Source organism: Lepidochelys olivacea, assembly GCF_965140295.1.
Source record: "Lepidochelys olivacea isolate rLepOli2 genome assembly, chromosome: 4".
In the NCBI taxonomy this organism is placed as follows: Eukaryota; Metazoa; Chordata; order Testudines; family Cheloniidae; genus Lepidochelys; species Lepidochelys olivacea.
Window position 1 is genome coordinate 21,836,755 of NC_140414.1, and position 22,023 is coordinate 21,858,777.

The 22,023-nt window shown below is 41.0% G+C and overlaps 1 protein-coding gene across 3 annotated transcripts in view; it reads right to left on the minus strand.

The window, feature by feature from the left end:
- Positions 1-22,023, minus strand: part of ANTXR2 (ANTXR cell adhesion molecule 2) — a 173,594-nt gene that overhangs the window by 95,118 nt on the left and 56,453 nt on the right. For all 3 annotated transcript variants that reach the window (XM_084627183.1, XM_084627184.1, XM_084627182.1), the window contains one exon: positions 6,011-6,089. In XM_084627183.1, the coding sequence (XP_084483309.1) occupies positions 6,011-6,089 (79 nt within the window). The remainder of the gene's footprint in view (positions 1-6,010; positions 6,090-22,023) is intronic.

The following is a 22,023-nucleotide window of genomic DNA, read 5'->3' on the forward strand; positions in this document are numbered from 1 at the left end:
GGGAAAAAAAGTCACTGGTACAGGTACACCAAGCATCCAGTGACTAATGACTTTAAAGGATTACATTAAGAGCTGCCTAAGGAAAGCTGTTTGCCTGATCATCAATGCAGTCTGCAACCATTGATAGGAAAGAGAAGAAGAAAGTAGAATCCCAGAAGGGGTGTATAAGTAGGGCCCTACCAAATTCACGGTCCATTTTGGTCAATTTCATGGTCATAGGATCTTAAAAATCATAAATTTAATAATTTTTGCTAGTTAAAACTGAAATTTCACAATGTTGTAATCGTAGGGGTACTGACCCAAACAGGAGTAAGGGTACTGCTACCCTTACTTCTGTGCTGGGGGAAGCGCTGCCTTCCGAGCTGGGCAGATGGAGAGCTGTGGCTGCTGGACGGGAGCCCAGCTCGGAAGGCAGAGTCGCTGCCAGCAGCAGTGAGGGTGGCATGCTATGGCCACCCTTACTTCTGCCCTGCTGCTGCTGGAGGGGCACTGCCTTCACAGCCGGGCGCCCGGCCAACAGCTGCTGCTCTCCAGGCAGCGCAGAAGCAAGGGTGGCAACACTACAAACCCTCTAAAATAACCTCGCGACCCCCTTACAACTCCCTTTCGGGTCAAGATCCCCGATGTGAGAAACGCTGGTCTCCCCCACGAAATCTGTGTAGTATCGGGTAAAAGCACAGAAAAAACCAGATTTCACAGGGGGGGAGACCAGATTTCATGGTCCGTGACATGTTTTTCATAGCTGTGAATTTGGTAGGGCCCTATATATAGGGCTCCTATACCATGGTGTTTGGTATTCCAAAAATAAAGATTTAATTCTAGTCCTGAAGTCTGAATGCTCATCTTGCCCTGCAGGGGACAAAACATAAGAACTGCCGGCCTGGATGTGACTGGTGGTCTATCAAGTTCAGTGTCATGTCTCTGACCGTGGCAAATACCAGCTGCTGCAGAGGAAGATGCAAAGAAGCCTAGTGTAGACAGTTATGGGATAACTAGAAGTTTCCTCCTAACCCAAAGGGACAGGTGGAATTTTAAAGAGCCATAACTGTTGATCCAATAAAAGGTATTACCTCACCCATCTTGTCTCTCTCAATAGACAGATACTCCACTGAGACTTGTAAACTTAGATTGTCTCACAAGGTCCTACAAGTCACACAAAGTCACTGCTTTGGCTCATGCATGCTAGCAAAGATGGCCGAAGGCTAACTGGTGCCACTTGGGCATAGGTTAATTGTGCCATGAGGCTCTTAACGAGCCACACTCTCAGAGGCACACAGAGAGGGATTATGCTTAGCCTCCTATCAAGTTAACAGTCAGCCCTTTTGTCACTATGTTTTTTACGATGAGCGTGAATGGTGACTCTCACAAAGGCTTAGACTGCACCTCTAAGCTTATTTTTAAGAAAGGATGTGGAGAACAGAAGTGGCCCAGAGGCTAAAAGCCTCAAACCCACATCCTCTGCACACCTTTTCTAAACCCTGGTATAGCGTGCTCCACAGCATGCTGATCTGGAACAACATTAAGGGGAAATCAGGGATGTGTTTTGTGTGAATGAGACCTGTTCACATTTCATATGGGGACCAAAAAAAACCAAAAGGGCAAAGGACACAGCATGATTCTCCTCTCAAGCCTGAGTAAAGTAGGAGTTATTGTACTGCAGTCAGTGAAGTTATTCCGGTGTCAATGACAGGAGAATCAAGCCCTACTCAAATGATGACTAATAATGTGTAAATGTTCAGTGATCATTTAAGATGGTATCACACGTAAATAATGCCCATGCCTCGCTGCAACACCTCGTTTGTTTTTCTCTACAGCAATTTCAGTTTGCTGTGGAAGGCTGCAACTTTTCACTCTCTTGTACCAGGTTAGCCATCAGCTGCCCCGCCATTAGAATTAGCTCAGTGTTCTAGCTGTGATCCATTTCTATGCAGTTGCCCATCTGCTACTACGGAAACAACAGTTCTCCTTGTGCGGCCCTTCCTTCTCTGCACAACACATGACATGAGGGTTTACAAAGAAAAAAAAAAAAAAAAAGAAAGGATGAGCAGAAGCAGTGCTGGATTTCCTGTCAGTTCACTTCCGTAGTTATTCTGCTTCCTGCTACTTGAAACTTTTAACCACAGAGAAACAAAATGGGTTAAGGTTTTGCCATGAACAGAGCAGAGGAATAACATGATTATGATTTGTTTTGCACTGATGCTGTATTTTTTTAAGTTTGTTTGCACTGTCAGCATGCAGATTTATATGTGGTCATGGTAAATTCATAGTTTCAGCATGTTGTGGCCCGCTCACCCTTCTGAAAGGATGAAGAAAAAGGGAAGAGTAGTATATCAGGTGTCATGACAGAGCATCCTCCTGTATCCTTATGTCATTAATTCAAGATGTTGCATCATCATCATCCATTGATACAACATCATGACATCAGGTGGAAACAGGCTACAAATGGATTCATCTAAGTGTCTTAGGTTTGGTGAGCTGCGTCAATTCTAGTGTCATTCAGACTCCCCACCCCAAATCATAAAACCTGAGTTGGTGTTGACATCAACCCCCCAAAATTATCCATATTTGCAATTTTAAAAGGGTTGGGGAAAAATAAGCTTGGCTTCTCCAGGTTAATTCCCTGTGAACAACAATCTGTTGTTGGAAAACCACACAAAACGATGGGTTAAAAAGTGGGGTCACTGGAAGTACAGAGAGACCAGGTTCCTGGGGAACTCGTCTATATTTTGCACGTCATGAATATTATTTATATTCCTTTTCTCTCCCTTTAACAAACACAAATGGCCAATTCTGCCCTTTGTGTGTTCACAACTCCTACCGATTTCAGTCGGAACCGGGCATGCCCACACACAACGAATAGCAGAACACACAGTCTCATTTTTTTACCGACCTGAAAGTAAAGCCACAGTACGGGCATGCTTTAGGGTTAGGGTCTTCCGTAACTGGGCTAAAGTCTTGAGGTTCCATCTATACAACTTCAAGCTTTATATCACCACTATGGACCCATCTACACTATAAACTGGAACCAAGTTGTAACTGAGTCAGTGGACAATTGTATCCTAACTAGATCCTCTGATACAACTATACTTGTAGTGAAGGCAGGTCCCTAAAGGGTGGGGGAAGTCATCCAAAGGCCTCAGAGCTGCAGCAGCAGACTGTAGTAAATAATATGTTGTAATACATTTCGCATATAATAATGTATAGCTATAGGAAAACCATATGCACTGTACATATTGAAAACATACATTCCTTAACTGGCAAGTTAGGGAATGCTGAGAGGCAGCAAAGACACTGTCCAGAGGGGAAGGGAGGTTTCCTTGGCTTTCCCCTCTACAAATAGCTCTCTGCCTGGGTCTGTCTTCAGCAGTTTCTGAAGTAGTTAGCAATACAGAAGCAATGGTAATGGAAAAGGAGGGAAGCTCTTTATAGACAGTCTATGTCGGGGTTGAGGAGAACCAGTTAATCATGCATTAGTGAAAAAGATGTTTTGTATGTTATCTGGAAATTTAGCATAACATTATGGTATGGTAACATATGGTAACATTCCTTTTGCACAGAATCATGCAAAGACTTAATGTTGGCAGGTGTCCAGTTTTCAACCGGAAAATCCAGTCGAAAAGGAGTCCTGGCAGTATCCGGTCAGCACAGCTGACCGGACACTAAAAGTCCAGTTACCAGAGTAACCGCGATCAGCCTCCCGGCTGAGAGGGCAGGAAGAGCAGCAGCTACTCAGCTGCCGCTGCTGATGGGGAAAACTGGCTGGCTCCCAGACCCGGCTCCAGCCTCTCCAGTGGAAAGGTAGGTACCAGTACTGCCACTGCTGGGCGGGGAGAAGGGGGGTGGATCCTGTCTGCCCCCCCACACCCCCCCCACTGTGCCCCAATTTTCCCGCTCTGGAGACTGACCCCCACCCTGCACACAGTGCTTCCCCCCCACATTATTGCCTCTTCCCGCACACACAGCATGCCCCCCCCGATGCCTCTTACCGCCTCTCCCCATCACACAGACATACCAACACCCCCCTGCTGCCAGTTGGTGGTGCCCCAACTCCAGCAACCCCTCTCTGCCACTTAGTGCCCCCAGCACAGCATGTCCCATCAGTTCCAGTTAGTCCTCCCCCCCACACCCTATCAATGCCAGTTACTGCTCCCTCCATACCCCCGACACCTCCTGAATGACACTTACTGCTCTCCCAAAATCCTAGTGCCCCCCCCACATCATTCCCCCTCAATCTGAGTTAGTGCCTCTACAATCCCAGAACCCCTCAATGCCAGTTACTGCCCCCTCACACCTTTGGGCAAGGCTACTTTTTTGTGAGTTATCAAGAGTGTGGATTAGTACATTTCTATTCAAACAATATTCTCAGATGCTTATTTTAGTGACAATTTTAAAAATAAGTCTGATTTTAAAATAAAATACTTTCTTAACCATCCAAAAGTCACTTGCCAGCTTTCCAAAGAACTATTTAGACACCTAAAAAGACTTAATTTTTACAAAACAAATCTTACTGTGTATAATATGCCAAAAGCTCCCTCCCCCCAAAAAAGGACCAAATTTAGAGATTCTAAAACAGAAACAAGATGATTAGGACTATGGAAAAAGGGACGGCTAGCTAGCAGCAGCCTGGCAAATGGCTTGCTGCATTTTATAGCAGAATTAAAAATGCTGCCAGGTTTGTTTGGCATTATCTTGGGATACGTTTTAGCAAGGCATTCTTGTTTATACAGCTGAAACTTTCCTTTTCTAAGTTTGTGGAACGTCTCATTCGCCCTCGCCGCAAGAAAAAACTCACATTTCTGTACCATTTGGTATCTAATAATTCATACAAAGGAGGCAGGATGGATTTTTAACCAAGTTATAGGAAGATTTTTAAACTTTGTTTTTGGATATTAGTGATGGTGGTACTTCTCCCTTAATGTAGATGCACTTAAACCTGTTTAACTTTCACTTAAATTAGCTTAGTTTAATTTAGTAATTTACTAGTACATGCTAAACAAGGATTAAATGGGTTTAAGTGCATCTACATTAGGGAGTATCACCTATTTAACTGTACAGACTTCCAATTAATTTAGTTAAGACTGTACAACTTTTCTAATATAGACAAGCCCTAAGTACTAGGACACAATTGTAAACAGATACCACACTGAATCTGTTCATTAGGTTTGCTTCATTTGAGCATGCAATCAGTTTTCTCTTTTAAAAATAAAGAAGTCCCTGAGAAGGTGCGTGTGGAAAGCCTACCTACAGAACAGGTGAGACATTTAATGAACGCTTCTAAGGCTAGAGGGTTTCTCTACATGATTTTTCTGTGGAGTTTTGTTGTAGAAAGGAATCAAGTATAAGAAAAAAGGTTTTCCAAAAGACAAAGAACACACACTTCTTTTAAACTTCTCATGCTGATCTAAGTCTCATGAATCAGCGCTAACTTGCTCCATCACACCAACTTCCTAGGATTGGAGAGCAAGAAGAGGGCAGGGCCTCGAGGAGAAGAGCAGAGGCACGAGGTGGGGCCTTGGGGGAAGAGTGAGGGTCAGGTGGCATGGACTCATGGAAGAGACGGGGCAGGGGCATGGCCTTGGGGAAGAGGCAGGGCAGGGGTGTCCAGTTTTCAGCAGTTAGAAAGTTGGCAACCCTATGTAGACTGGAATGCTAACTAAATATAGTTGTCTGCCACCTTAATGGGCAATAATAAATAAGTCATTTCACATACTATAACTGCAGAAAAATCTGCCAAATACCAATCGTTTCATTAAGCACATCCAATCAGCAAAGCTTCCTTGTGTGCACAAAAATAAAATGAAGAACATAAACATGCATTTCACAACACTTCATGATTTAGAAGATATATGCATCTGTGCTTAAGTACGGTTTCACAGCTATGCCTTTTCACACATTATTAATAGGCTCTGCTCTGATTAGAGATTCTCCCACCCAAAAAGTTATGCAAGGATAAAACGGTAAGTCTCACAATTTCAACATCTACATGAAATGCTGTCAGTCATAGACTTACACATTCCGAAGCAGTGATTGTTAATGAGCTGGAGATCAAAGATTGTCCTTCATTCAAACTCACCAAAACTTCTAGTGTCCTGGAAATTAAAAAAAGCCAAACAAATATACATGAATCACAGCATATACACATTAATCTTATAATACAGGAATCTTGCATCAGTCAGGTTCCATTAAAATAGAGCAGGAAGCATGGTAGACCAGGAGAATGAGAGACAAGATGTGGACATCTCTAAAGCTAACATGTTGTATTACTGTTTATAGATAGTCCTGACTCCTTACAATTTGCCAGTATTTTTAGCCATTCAATTAGGATATAGATTTAGCTGTCTAACTCTAGTAACCAAAGTTTGATAATTGGCACTTCATTTTTTGTGTCTCAGTTTACCCAACAGTAAAATGGACATATTAATAGTTAACTACCTCACAGGGGTTAATATTTGAAGACCAGTTTGATATCCTTGGTAAATAGACCTACCTAATTATAAAATATTAACTCCTCTTCGATCATACTTTTTTAGGGTTTTACTGTTACAAATAATACTGTAAACCCTGTTCAATAAAAATATATCTAGCAATATGCAACCAGCAGGCTAACAATGCTGGCTATTTATAAGTGGCCAAGACTTTCTATAAATAGCACACTGATATTACAGTTATACAAATATTAAGTAGTTTACATTTTTCAAATTAATCCTAAAAGAAAATGATATATGGTGAATATTAAACAGAAAGGACTCAAACTTCTCTGTCTTTGTTTCATATGATTCAGAAAGCTCACAATATGTATGTATGTTTTGAAATATAGATCTCATTGGACTAAAATGATTAATCATTTATACTGCTCTTCATAGATATCATTTTTTATTCTGGCACAAGCATTTTAGTCAATATTGAATTTGAAACTCTTAACTAATTTGTCTCAGCTGGTTTCTGTTTCAGATTTTAGTAAAAAGGTATTAAGTTGCTTCTACCACTCAATTTATTTTTTTAAATGGTCTGTGCTATAAAATAAAAATCCCCAATATCTTTCTTTATATTATGCAAGTGAAAAGTCTGGATAATTTTTGTTTCTCATCCCCTTCCAATTTTCTACACTTTCATAGAATCATAGAATCTCAGGGTTGGATGGGACCTCAGGAGATCATTGAGTCCAACCCCCTGCTCAGAGCAGGACCAATCCCCAATTTTTGCCCCAGATCCCTAAATGGCTCCCTCAAGGATTGACTTCACAACCCTGGGTTTAGCAGGCCAATGCTCAAACCACCGAGCTATCCCTCCTCCCCTCCCTTTGCCCCATACATCACAATTCTAGACAAGTCTAGGAAAAAAAACTACTGAAATACTCAATTCTTATACTATTTCTGATCCAAACCAGAGACAACGCTAGGAGTTTCATGGGAAAGCCTATGAGGATTTCCAAGCAGGATTTCAATATCACATATGAATTTGGTTAAGATTTGGATAAATGTATAGAGCCAAAACCCTGACTTATCAATTAAGCATGCAATTACATTTAAGCACAAAGATGAAATCCTGACTCCTCTGAAGTAAATAGCAAAATATCCATAGACTTCAGTGGGGCAGGATATCACCCTAAGTGTTCTGATGAGTAGGCACATGCTTAAAGTAAAGCATTTGTTTAGTGTTTTGTTGAAACTGGCCCAAATTCCTGACAGGTGATCAGAGAAACTCCAGATGTTTATCTGAATTACCCCCCTGAACTTTTTGAAGTTTGCCCATCCTAAATGCCAGCTATGACATTAAAATACAGAGCCAAATTTTGTTCTCCACTACGCTGATCCAAAGCCCACTTGAAGTTAATGTGAGTCTTCCCATTGACTTCAGTGACTTGGATCAGGTCCTTTTACAGCCTTGTAACCCTAGTGGGGTTGCACAGATGTAACTGAGAGCAGAATTCAACCTATAAGTGCTCATGTGTATCCTCAGCACAGGGAAGCCCTTTCTGACTTGTGAATTTTTAACTGAGCACAAATGCCAAAAGAAAAGATTATCCGTCCATATCACCGTGTTTCATTTTTTCCCTTTCGCTTTGTTTGCCCATTTAAAGCACTAGTTCCACAGAGACGTGTGCTATAAAACATACAGACTCCAGGCCAGATTTTGCTTATTTACACACCCATGAAACAACTTTAATTTCTGTTATGTTTCATGAGCATAACAGATAATTTGCCTCTTCAACATTTACTGAACTTTTTGGTAGCAGTAATTAAAATAATTATTAATTCATGAATGATTTTCCCTTTTACAGTGTATACCATCCGTTGGTCTCAAAGCTTTTCCGAAGCATTAATGAAGTAAATCTCACAATGCCCTAAATTCTAATCAAAGCTGTGGTGGGTGACCTTGAGTGAGCCATTTCACCTTTCAGCATCAATAAAACAGGGAGAACAACATTTACCATACCTACCTCACCTGAGAGGTTGTGCAGATTGATTAGTTCATTTTTGTACAGCGTTTTGATTACATACAGCACTATATAAGTACTGTTAGTCTTACTATTTGGGGAAAAAAATGAAGTACATCTTAATTTATTTTGGCACATCAGCTGAGGGTCTAGAGACAGTGTTTATCAATGACAAAATTTTAATAAGAGAGAACCCAATCAACCTAACTCAGGATCAGAGGCCAGTCAGCAGAGATCAAGTCAACATCCCCAGTCTTCATGAGTGAGTCAATCTGTTTCACTCATCACCCTAAGATTGACTTTGGCTTCTTACACAGACATTTACAAAACTGAGGGGACTTCTATTGAAATGAGACGGTGGCTGACTTCTGACTAGCTAAGACATTGGGCGATAATATTCTGAGGTGAAATTGATGCCCATACTAATGTCTGAAGTGTTCACCGTCCATTTCAAATAGTGACCTCTCTAAATGAGAAGTTTATGCTCGGCCTGTTAGTGAAATTTTGATTGGTTGGTTTTTAAATATAATAGACATCCACAACAGAATAGAATGGGTCCAGGAATCTTCAAGTAGTCAAGCCATTGGACTGGTTTAATACTCTATAAGGTGACATCCTGGCTCCACTGAAATCATTAACAAAACTTCCATTGACTTCATTGGGGCCAGGGATTCACCCACAGACCGGAGACACTATAGCAGCAGTTCTCAAACTGTGATGCATGAACCAGTAGGGGCCACACACAGGAGATATGCAGGTTGGTTTAAAGTATAGCAACACAATGCAGTATTAGTATGCAACTACAATGATCAAAGTTCCAAAGATGGTCCTCCATATGCTTCTGAGTTTTAAATATAACACGCTAGGATTTTAAAGTTTGAGAACATGCGCTATAATATACCCACTAAAATATTTTTTTTAATCTTCAGTGACATTAGAAATTTGTTTAAGTTACATTTTTAGAGCTCTCAACTCTTTGTTTACTATTTTTAAGACAAATCCTGCAGTCCTTTCATGGGCAAAATTCCCACTAAGATCAACAGGAGTTTTGACTGAGCAAGGATTGAGAACTCCTGGATTTGGCAAGGAGACTGCAAGGATGCCTGGGATTATAAATTTTACTGCATCCTATAGATTTATGGGTGAAAGATTCAAACTGTTTTCAGTTGCTTGATTTTCCCATGTATTTTATTTTTAAAATTTGAATGTGAGCCTGGAATACCTCTTGGTTCTTTTTTTCGCCTGAGTCTTTCCCTTCTGGGACTTGCCAACTTTTTCATTCCTACCAAACTCGTGTGTGTTACGACAGTAAAACTTTCTAATGGTATTTCATCATATTCTGTACTTTCTGGAAGTTAGCTGATTTGTTCAATATGTTAGTGGCAATCCAAGACATACATGACAATAAGAGGAAAAAAATGACAGAATGCCATCTTCAACCCTAGTAACTGAAAGTTCAGTAATATACCCAGGTTCTAATTTTTTCAGCTGAGCTACTAGAAAATAAACACATCAGAAACTAAATCATGCAAGCAACTGAATCTTTGCAGATGTATTCTTCTTTGCATGTGTATCTAATGTTTGGTAATGTTTGTTTCTTTATTTATTCACTTCTATAATTACACCTACCTTAAAAACTCTTAACTCATTACAAAGACATGAATATGTAATTATTTTATTAGAATCACCACAAAACAAGGCTCCTAGACATGGGCAACACCTGTAAATATCCAACCAGAAAAGCACCTCCCTCAACCTTTTCCCAGCTCAAAGGCACCCTTCCGACACTAGTCTTCCCTTTTCTGCTCCCAGACCCCTCACACAAACACACAAACATTCTCTTCTCCTCAAGAGCAAACAGGTGTAGCTTGCAGAACAACCTGAAGGAGGGTATTGTTAGCTCAAACACCTCAGATGAGCTCAGTTGTTGTAGTAATATATGGGGAGAGAGACAGTCTCATAAACACACCGAATTGGGAGTTGGGTGCCTAATTCTATTCTATTAGGTTTCTTTGAAAATCCCAACCTTAAAGACTATAATCAAACCCCTTAAACTTTGCCCTAACTTAGTGTTTGAAGCAACATTCAGTCATTTAGTCTTTTTCCCCTTCTCTGCATTGTGGGGAAATGCATGTTGTTGGTGTTGGATTTTTTTTAAATCAGCCTCTAATCTACAAGTAATTGGAAGGGCCAGTTCTTTCCCTAGATTTCTTATGGGGTTTTTTAACATTTTTTCCAGGTGGTGGCTTTTGCAGCTTCCACATTTTTGTGATTCCTGAGGCACGTTTTCCTAGCCCGGAGCCTCACGAGCATCTGCTGGAACATAGTAGGGTCACACAGTGTTGTTACGAATAGGTGAAGCTCTGTTCTGGTTACATTAGTCAGCACTTTGAACACCACAGGAAACTTGAAGATGGCAGAAATACTCTAGAAGGGTACAGAAGTTTCTCCAATCATTACAAGAAACACACTGTGGATCAAGAAACTCCTTTTAACCAAACAGGACATATGAAAAAATCTTACATAATAGCTAATACTTTTATACTAGGGGCAGAGGGCATCCAGTCGTGCCTTTTGGGGCAGCTGAGCTCAAGCAGGGATTCATACCCCAGAGTGAGAATGGGCAGCTATGAGCTGCAATCACTGCTTTCCACCAGGAATGGCGGTTTTAAACTCCAGCCCTGCCAGCAAGGGACTGCTCAGAGAATGTGCTGAATTAGCACAACTCCAGAGGGTTCTGGTTCCACCCACACCTTTTGTGACCCATGTCAGCAGGGTCAAGAGGCCTAGCAGTATACAGATGGTGACCTTCTGTGTACCTGCTCCAAGCAGGCTTACTACCACGAGGGGCACGCAGACTGCAATTCGCTGAGAAAAGATGAGGGACATGCAGTTCAGCCTAACGACTTAGTCCTGCCGACATGCCTGAGATGTAGGCAAGGATTATTATCTACCCCTTTACAAACCAGGAAAACTAAGGCAAAGAGTATGGCCAAAATCATCAAACTTGGGTGCCAATGTTAGTTACCTAAATAAGATCCCTTAATTGCATAAATAGCGATTTAGGAGCAGAACTGAAAGCACCCAGTTTTGCAAATTTTAACCCTAAATGATTTGCCCCAGGCCACACAGGGTTTGTGGTGAGCAGCCGGTGTCAGGGACAGAGTTTCAGGCTCCTACGCTTGGTTTCAGAAGACTGCACCACGCATCTCACGCACAAATGACACGGTACATGAATAAATACTTATTATTAAATGTGATTTGGAAACAGGATCTCAGAAGTGGGATAAATGAAGTCAAAGACACAATTTTCCAGTGACTTGAATGGGAGCATACTCTAGGTTTCCTGTCATGGCCTACATTACTCAGAACAAAACAAAACCAAAAGCCAGTTATTAAAATAAAGAGCACCCCGTATTCTTGTGTGGACACTGCTGACAAGGCTGCTATTGACGCTATCTACGACTTAATCCTTCTCCCATACTGAAGACAAAAGATCTGATTTCCACTTACAATGAAGTCTCTTTACATGGCAATGTCGTGTCCTTACAACAGGTATAGATTACATTTATGTCAGGCCCAAAGGTGAAATCCCCATGGATTTCAATCTGAGCAGGATCAGGTTCCTAGTGCCATTTGCCAGGCTGCATGTTCCACCAACCTTGAGCTGTCAAATGCTCTGACAAAAATCTCAAGCAACAGGCTCACTGAACACATCAGCTATCAACTCAAATTTAACCAACTCAGAAGAACCAGTTTCTAGATCAGCTTACTTCTTGATATACAGCTGCAGGGACAAGCCATCCAAGATTTTCAGAGGAGTTGATCATATTCTTTCAGTTCTTGAAGCTACAGAGTGAACTCAGACAGATAACTGTCTCATCCTCAAAACTATCAACATGTCAAGATACAAAATAATTTCTTTCCTGCAGTTGTCATGTTTGAGGGACATAAGCAATGTTGTATTTATTTTGATTTTTGGTATCTGCCTATGCCCTTCACAATCCAGAAATCCAGAAAACATTTCTGACATGCTTGGCCATAAACACACAGTGCCAGTCCACTGTCATGATGATGATGATGATAATAATCTCACAATAAATCAACCTATACCTTCAACCCCCTCCCAAACACCCAAGAGAAAAGATTTACACACATTAACATGACATATTAACTGTTTTAAAGGTGTCTTAGGTTGGGGTACCCAAAGCTGAGGCACCCTAAATCATTATTGAATTTTTGAAAATCTTGGCTATAGAGTTTAGACCTTTACTAAAGGTTTCGTCCCAGGGAGCACATGACTGAAGCTTAAAGAGAACACATGACTTAAACTGCCAGGTAACATTTCTGCAAATGCCTGACTGCTAGAACAAGTGGTTTTGTAAATCTGAACAGATACACTGATCTTCAAACAAATATTTAATTTATTTATTTTTGAGAGCACCTACAGTGCGCTAGCTGCTTTCCAAACATTTAAGGAGGACCGTCTATGCTTTTGTGTCTTCGCAATCTAAGGATATCTAAGTGCACCCAAGTAACTAGCTGTACATTCAAATATCAACTTATGACAGTTACATCCTTTGAAAGTTTATTTCTGACATGCACAGTTATATTTAGCCCAATATGCTCAGCTCCTTACTTTAGTACTGTTTAGAATTTCTTCCTAGACATTTGGAATCTCATAGCTGCCAAACACCACTCACTTAACATATAGACATTTACCAAACATGACCCCACATAAAACAGACAAGAAGCTCTCTAACAAACCAACTGAAGAAATAACATACTGAGGACAAAAGTAGCATCAGAACAAGTAGGGTCTGTTAAATTTTAAAAAAGGAAACAAAACAGAATCAGATCCTCTGTCAGTGTAAATCAGCATAACTCTGACATCAATGATGTAACCCAATTTACACCAACGGAGGATCTGTCCCACAATCTTTATAAGCAACTATGGAAACAGTGAAAAAACTACAATGATCTGAAGTTAAAATAAAAAGCTGTTTGGAACATTTTTGAAAAATCTTTTTATGGATCGAGGGCTGAAAGAGAGCAAGAGACTCTCACATTCAATAGCCCAGAGCTGGCCTGGGGTGATAGGAGACCCACATCCCACTCTGCTCTGAATTTGGAAGGGCAAGGACTTGAACCTGGGCCTAAAACACCAGCCTGCATGACACTTCCTCCTGAATTGAAAGTGGACATTTGGACAGGATTCCATTTTCGCAAGAACATTTGGAAGGTTTTGTTTTCATTCCAATGGGGAACAAAAACAAACTCTGAAAACCTTAGAAGTTGCTCCAGTCTGCTCTAGTTAAAAAACACAAAAAGTCCGGCACTGTAGATGATAAGGTTACCACAGCAACTTTATCTCAGCAGTCCCAAGGGACAATCATCAGAGATTCAGAAATGGAGGTCCACTGGCCCCAACCATGGACCTCAAGCCCTGCTTGCCATTTCCTCTGGCTCACTGCAAGCCAGCTCGCTTCCCCATGCACAGCCTGCTCAGTGGGATTGTTGGAGTGAGCCTCCAGAGGCTGGTGGAGGAGCTGCTGGGCTCCTTCAAGCTCTGCTCCTGGGGATCTACTATTTATAGGCTAAGAAATAACAACAGTTGATTCCCGTGATTTCTAAGTGGGATACTTATCCAGTAGTGCTGCTCCTGTCTTATGGTCTCCTCCTTTAGCCACCTGCCCAAGGGGATGGGCCTGAGGCGCTTGTAAGCACTGAACCAATAAGGATGTACAATTAGCTAGGTGTGCACGTATTCACAGGTTAAACCGTGTTTTTTGCTACGTAGGTCCCGGGTGCAATTTCCCAATAGTTCACATTTCTGAACTTGTTTTAGAATGGGAAAAGGCATATTTTTTTCACCCCCGTGCTCCAAAATAGTCGATGAGGATTTAGCAGAACTTTTCCAGATACCACACGTGGAAAACTTCAGCTGAAAAGACTCTTTTTTTCCTTTTTCAGGCAGTTCAGGGTAAACAAGATTTTATAATGGAAAGTGTTTTACAACTTCAGCTGCAACAGTCATAACCACTGGTCACTATTCTAAATAATGAACAACAAATGCAACTTGAAAAGTCCTAGAAGTCCCAACTTTTTTTTTTTCTTTGTGTCCAGCTATGTTTTATGGTTACACAGGAGGAATATGGCCCATTGCCGTATGTCAGGTCAGCTCTGGTCTGAGGAATTTCATATCCTGTGAAATATTGCTGACATTTCAATCCACAGTAACCTATTTGCAAAGTATTCATTTGCTCCTTACTTTATGAGTATCCAATAAAAGACTGCCATTTTACAATCCATTAAAAAAGATGAAAAAATTAAATAAAATCATGAAAGACATTTGCTGGAAGTAATAAATAATTTACCTCCAATTTTCACACACTGAAAATTAAACTGGCAACTGCTCAAAAAGTTATTAAAATTATGGTGACTAAAGATATTTTGGAATCAAGTGCCAGCATTAAAAGAGCTAAAACGCTGCACAGAGTTTTTTTGGGGGGGGGAATAGATTTATGCATTAAAAAGGGGGGATTTTGTTAAGGCAACTACCTCCAGTGAACTGCATGTAGTTCTACCTTATATTTGATATTAGAAGTCAGGAGAGAGAGAGTGTCACACTCATAACCAGGCACTGGGATGGAGGAAGGGTTTGGCTGAGCTAAATGACGGCATGTTATTATTTCTCTTAGGCGTTGACGGGAGAGTGATCTGCGGTCGATTTAGCGGGACAAGTCATCTTGTTCAGTACTATGGTCCCAGCCCCACAATCAGATCCCTGACAGTGCAAGAGTCCACACGGGTGGATCTAATCACAGGATGAGGACGTATGTCAAATGTTTTTGTTTAATGTGCACGCACGTGTGCACACACACACACAAAATGGTCCCATTATAAAGAAACACATCAGTTGCAGGCTTGGCTGTTGTCTCCTTCAGTTCACTCCCCTCCATTGACATTTTAAATCTCTGAATACATCTGTCCTTCTCACACACAAAAACCTCACACATACATACCCAAAAAACCCCAACACTGTTTCTAAAGGAACATATATTTGGAAGATTCCATTTTTCACCAATACTACCCTGTTTGATTGAGTCTGACACCTTTCGACTGGTTAAAGGCCACTTCCTTACAGAGAAAATATGGTCTCATATCTGTGTAAAACCAGCTCCATGAATCTGTTATAGAACACAATTTTCAAATTTGAATAGATTAATTAGGGATCTAAACCTATGCTTAAGCACTTGAATTAGCGGCTTGCTTTTCAGAAGAGCTGAGCACCCATACCTTCTACTGAAGCCTTTGCAATATCGGGTGCCTGACACCTAGAGAAAGGAAATCAGCAGCAGCTATAGGCTGGAGCAGATTACTTCCTGGAACAAGTAAGGAATCAGGGACCACGTTCTGATTCCTTGAATCACACTGTGGTCCCTCATCTGCCCTGAAGCAGTACAACTCAGAGTTACTACTTGTTCAATGTTTTTGTCAAAAAATACTAGTATGGATTTGGTTGTCAGTTTGAAAACCTGACCATAATCTGCAGTCGTTCAGAGAACTATTTATGAAATTTCCATTAATCTGTCCGAAACTATGGACAAATCATGGTCCCACTGCAAGGAGGTACTGCATAGGCACATGATGCAGCAAAATAAACAGAGGACGCAAGAGTCAAAGCGATACTTGAAGAACAGTGTATCCGGGGGGGGCAGGTTGTGCAATCAAGAGATCTACTGGCTTGCGAGGTAACAGCATACACCTCCATTCTGCAAGCTCTTGAATGGCTGCCGATCTTCTCCTTCCTGGTGCAGAAGCTTCTGCTCCTGCTGTCTCACTTCCCTGCCTCGAGGACGAGGAGTGATTGGTGCAGCTCCCCTGCTGCAGCTCCAAACGTTGCAGGTGCAGTGGAGCACAGTGAGCTCCCACAGAGCTGTGCTTCAAACCATGCAAGTACCTTGATATGTTTCTACTGTGTCCGAGAAGGCTGGGACAGACTTTACTCAATAGTGAGCACCGACAGTACTGCACATGGTTAATATTCTACAATGGTGATATTTTTGCTCAGATTCTTGACACTGGCTGAGGGTATAAAAATTAATATTGAATTTTTCCCAAAACAACACTACCTACCCCATACGCAAAGCCAATGATTTCAATTTCGTAACGTTTAAAGAATTAAAAACGGAATGCAGTCTTTTCCCACCCCCTAGTTGAGCAGAGCAAAAACACTACCAAAGCGTAACTTGTGTCCCCAGTGGAGTCCCAACAATACCAAGCTTCCACTGCAGACTGTTTGATATACTGGTGGAATTGGTAGAAGTTCAAAGGTCCTTAAACACTTCCTCGCTTGGTAGCACTTGTGAATTTAACACAGGGAATTGGAGGACAGCAGTGCAATAGCTCTGATCTCATGGAATCATGGGAAATTGCAGTGCCATGCTATGAAGAGTCATTATTATGTTAAATCAGTCTATTAATTCAGCTCAAGATTCTATGGCCACTGCATAATATTAAGCACTTAGTTCTGCTCATGCAGTCTTTCCTAATGCATTGGGAACACTGTGTGCCCTAGTGAGGACAGTGAAGGACTGCATTAGAAATTACTAGTGATCTTAACATAAGATCCACATGTCTTTAACAGCCAGCATGCCTATACAATTCACTGAAGATGTTTCCATCTGTGAATATTTCCCATTATAATCTAATCTTGTCAAACTAAATGTCCTTTTTAAAATATTTCAGAAGTTAATATTTATAATAGATATTAGGTCCTATCCTGCAGCCCTCAGAAAAAATTCCCTGTTGGCTTCCAGCTCAAATTAATCTCCCAAATTGCTTTTGGGGAGGTTTCCACAACTTGAGCGCCTGCTGACACAAACACCCTCTTCCAAATTTTTGTCCTCAACATTCATGGTACAGGAGGCCTTTGAAAGAAAAGGCAGCTAAAGCCCTAGTGACCGAAGTCATGTGCCAAGTATGACAGATTCCAGAATAAAAGGGATTTTGAAGTTATACACTGCAGAATTGCTCAAGGCATTCGGCACCCGCACCATAGCTTCTAGCAGAGACCCACATCGAGGAATCCCTCCAGCTGCTGGACTGTTAGTGACAGAGACGAGTTTTTCTTAATATGAGAAATTTTCATGTTCCTTTTTGGAAATGATAGTTCATGCAGGTATGAACTATCTGGCTCTGGAGGGCAGCAAAACAGTGCCTGAATGTTTTCTCTACTTAGGTTTTGGCAAGGTTTCACCCAATGAGGTTCTGAAGGTAAATGGGGAACTTCAGACAACAACCTATGATCTTGGTTCGCACTACTTCATGGATGGTGAGGGTCAGAGAGGAAGTGCTGAAACCAGTTTTACAGGAGGCTGTTGACACCTCCCTTCAGTAGAGCAGGGTACCTGCTTTCCTTAAGGAAGCACCTGTTAGACCATGGCTCAAGAAACCATGTCTTGACTTGACAATCTTACCAATCATCAGTTTGTATTGATCATTTTTTCTATGGGAAAGGTGATTGGGTAGGTTTTGGATAGGCAGCTCTGACAATACATGTGGTCAATCTGGTTAAGAATTTCACAAATGTGCACCTACACCCGGGTTTCGGCACATAAAATGACCTGATTTTTAAAAGTGCTGAGCACTCAGCAGCTCCCACTGAAGTTAATGAGGGATTTTGTTCTGTGGGCAAAACTGGACTCAGAAAGTAAAAAGCACTTAGGCTACATTAACACTACTAATCCAGCAAAGCAGGAGTTCAACAGTTCAAAAAAAGATAATGCTCAGCACTTCCTAGGAAGCATTCAGTCATTTGTTCCTATAGGATTCAAAAAGGTCCTTGAACCAAAACAACAGATTACAACCAACTTCCTATCTTGTTTATTCCTTGAGGTTCATCTTTCATATTTGATGTGTGCTCTTCATAATTCTCATTTTTGCAACCAGGGCAAAAAATTGGGGGGGTATTCAGAATATTGTCATTTAAAATGGTTACTCCAGAAATAAGCCCACTAAAGAACACTAATTATCTCCAGCCTCACATCCTCACCCTTCTTGTTTAGATGTTACATGTAATAAAAAAAAAAAAAAGCTAAAATAAACACACAACATTTAACTCCAGTCTCTTAAATGCACAGGGTCAAATGCTCTGCGAGCGTTAACTGCTGCAGCGCTAAATGAGTCGCACCCATTTATACAAGCAGAGAATTTGATCCATAATTACCTAATGTGTTTAGCAATGCATATAGAAATTATATATCTGTGTGTGTGTGTGTAAATATATATATAAAATTTGAATAGTATTCTTGTATAGTTTTGTGAAGTACTGTGTGATGATTAGCTGATCTGATATTTTTAAGCATCACAATTTAAATATAGGAGTGCTTTTTTAATAAGCTAAAAAAGGAGTATATAATCTGCTTTGAATTCACTCTCCATCTGGAATGCTGAAATACGAAGACTAATTTTAACTTACCATTGTCATTAAGTTACTAAATAATGTAGCATTAGAAGATCAAAATTAAGGATGTGCATTGCCGTGTGGTTTTCAGTTCTTTAATATGTGTGTTAAAGGTGACAGTATGGTTGAATTGAAAAAGTGTGTAGGTTTAAAGATGATTTTAAGGGGGTTGTGGTCTAGCCTTACGATAACAATTGGCTACTAAAGCTTAGAAATGGGTATCGTGTTGGGTGTGATGGTTGTCTTAACTTATTACTTCCTTGCTTTTTTAAGCATACAATGTTGTGAGAAAACAACTGCATAATCTCAAAAGTAAATTAATGACACTTTCTGTGGGAATCTAAATCTATGTGACATCCCCATCACGTCCCCCCCGACACACACACACACACACACACACACTTCTACAAACATTCCTATGTCTCCTTCAAGAGAACTACTGATACTGTATCAGCTCTCTTTTTATTTAGATATTTATTACATATTTGCGTGAAGAATCAGGCCAATGTTTTTGAAAGCACATTAACTATACCATATGCCTACTTAAATCATCCCCATCAAACGAGTTGTAGAATAATGCACTGGTTCATTCTGTTCTTCCTTCTTTCTCAATGCGTTTATGTATATTTATCCAATTTGTTCTGTTCTTCTTGCCAAATTGCAGGTTTGAGATCCCAGTTATGCAGGGGCAGCTGTGCTATTGTTGATGTCTTACAAAACAAAGGTCACAGACTGAGCCCATATCACTAGAACTAATGACAGCTGCATGTTAACCATTAGGGTACGGACATGCAATGATCAGGGTTCATGGACCTCTGAAAGTAAGAATAAATCTTACCATGCCCTTTGGATAACATGAATTTAAATCTCACTTTAAGAAATTATTTTTGTGCAAATTAGCCTGTTGCAAAATATATACATAAATTAAATAAACAGACCAGCAAGTGACCTTTTTTCCTCCCACCCTTTACTGAAAAAGAACTTTAAAACCACCACCAACATGGAGATATGAAAAATCAAAGAACATTTGACCGGCGAAGTCCAATCCCTTACGTATACAGCTAATGTTAGTTTTTCTCTTTGCTGAAATTGATAAGAATTTCCAACTGTTCCAGGCAGTACAGTCACATATCAAACAAAGAAATACACTAACACAAGACATTGTGTCTTTCAAAGACTGTTGTTTCCAAACCCATCTCAGCAACTCCAAATAATGAAACACCTGGGCGGGACTAGTTCAAATGCCCTTTGTTTGGCATCTCCAAACAATCTCCAAAGCTTGAGAGGCCAGGCCTATCTGCCCCATGGGTGGCCTGATGTATATTCCCTCCTTCCCTGCTGCCTTTCAGACCAAAATCCAAGCATCCAAAGTTGTTGTTTTTTTAAAATGTTTCTGAGGACTAAACATGTTTGTTGAAATGCCAAAGAAGAGGGAACGCAATAGACAGAGCAGACTAATGAGATGAGGCACATGTCCATAGATACAGCTCTGAGACTAAACAGCTGGCTTCGAGGCGGTCTGTCTATGGCTACTTCACCAGTGTGGTGTTAATTATTTAAAAAAGAGAACTGGGGAAAAGACTGCCACATCTGTCACCCCCACACAGGCAGAACCTTCACTCATCGCAGGACCAGATGTGTTTATTCGAAACATATATTAACTAGCTATTTAATGGGTTAGAATCCTTAGCCAAAAGTTAATTAGGCAAACATATTAAACATCAGTCACATTACGTGGCAGCCCTTTTTTTTTTCTTCTTCTTCTTCTTCTTTTCATAGGAGTTCTTAACACCCACACAAAAAAAAAAAAAATAAGGAAAACAAAGCAAAACCACAAGGCAATGAAGTGATAGTGATACACTGAATACTTACAAACAAAATGGTTGCCACATGTTAACATCCCATGAAAACAGCCGTACACTAGGTGTTTTTTTAAGGACACAAAAGAAGCGGTCTCTCTGCTGCTTTAAATCATACACACAGAGACAAGTACTTGTCCCAGACCTGAGAAAGAGCTCTGTGTGAGCTTCAACGCTTCTCTCTTTCATCAGTAGATGTTGGCCCAGTAAAAGGTCTTACCTCACCCACCTCGTCTCTAGAATACCCTGGGACCAACGTGGCTACAACTACACTTTAAATAATACACTAATATATGGAGGAAGAAACAGGAGGTTTACATCTACAGGTAATTGTTAAAGTGTTTACTGCTCGAGTAATCTGAAGTAATTGGGAAGTAAAGTTCTACTGAGCAGAGCCAAGTCAGAAACTTTATAAAGGATGGATTGCTCTGGTTCAGCATATATTATACATATCCCAGAAGATACAAGCACTACTGTGGCAGTCTGCCTGTGTAATGAACTTACCACAAATGTGACTGGCCAATGTAACATGCTGCTGTTATGCAGGAGATTAAATTCAGAAGCAATTTTAAAATTCTGGCTCCCAGACTAGTGTGACTGAAAGCAGGAATGGGGCACAGATATGACATGCTTCATTTCCAAGAAGGGTCCAAGGGGATGGAAAAGGGAAGCCAGTCTCCTTCAGCAGCAACTGTCCCTGCCAGCTAGTTTATGGAACACCTTTCGGCTGACTGCGAATGACCTCACCGCACATTAAGTAGGTGGCGCCCTTTTGTCTGGGTTGTCGGAAAAGGTGTGTTCCCCTTTAAGGTGGGGGGGAGCCAGAGGGCTGCCTGCTACATGGAGACAGCTCCATACCTGGTCAGTGTGGGGACACCAACCTAGATGCCAGGAAGAGAAAAGGGCTATTTATGCCCACAACTGTGCAGCAAAAGCCCTCTTGTTTTTCACCTGGACCAGGCTGAACAGAACCCAACCCCTCCCCAGCTTGGAAGTAATTGAAATGCCAGGTTTCATCATGAACAATTGTGGCTATTATGCTAATTGCTCCTTTCTCAGGAGGCAGAAAAAGAATTTTTTCCCCTCACCACCAGCCTGGCCAACGCGAGGTGGGGGGGTTTCACCTTCCCCGCAGTGGGTTGGGGGTATAATGATATCGTGACTCATTAGGTAAGCTTGGGGCAGCTGTCCAGTGCGGGTGCTCCACGGGGAATGGATCCGGTGATCAGACAGAACAGACTGGGAAAGGATTTAAAGGC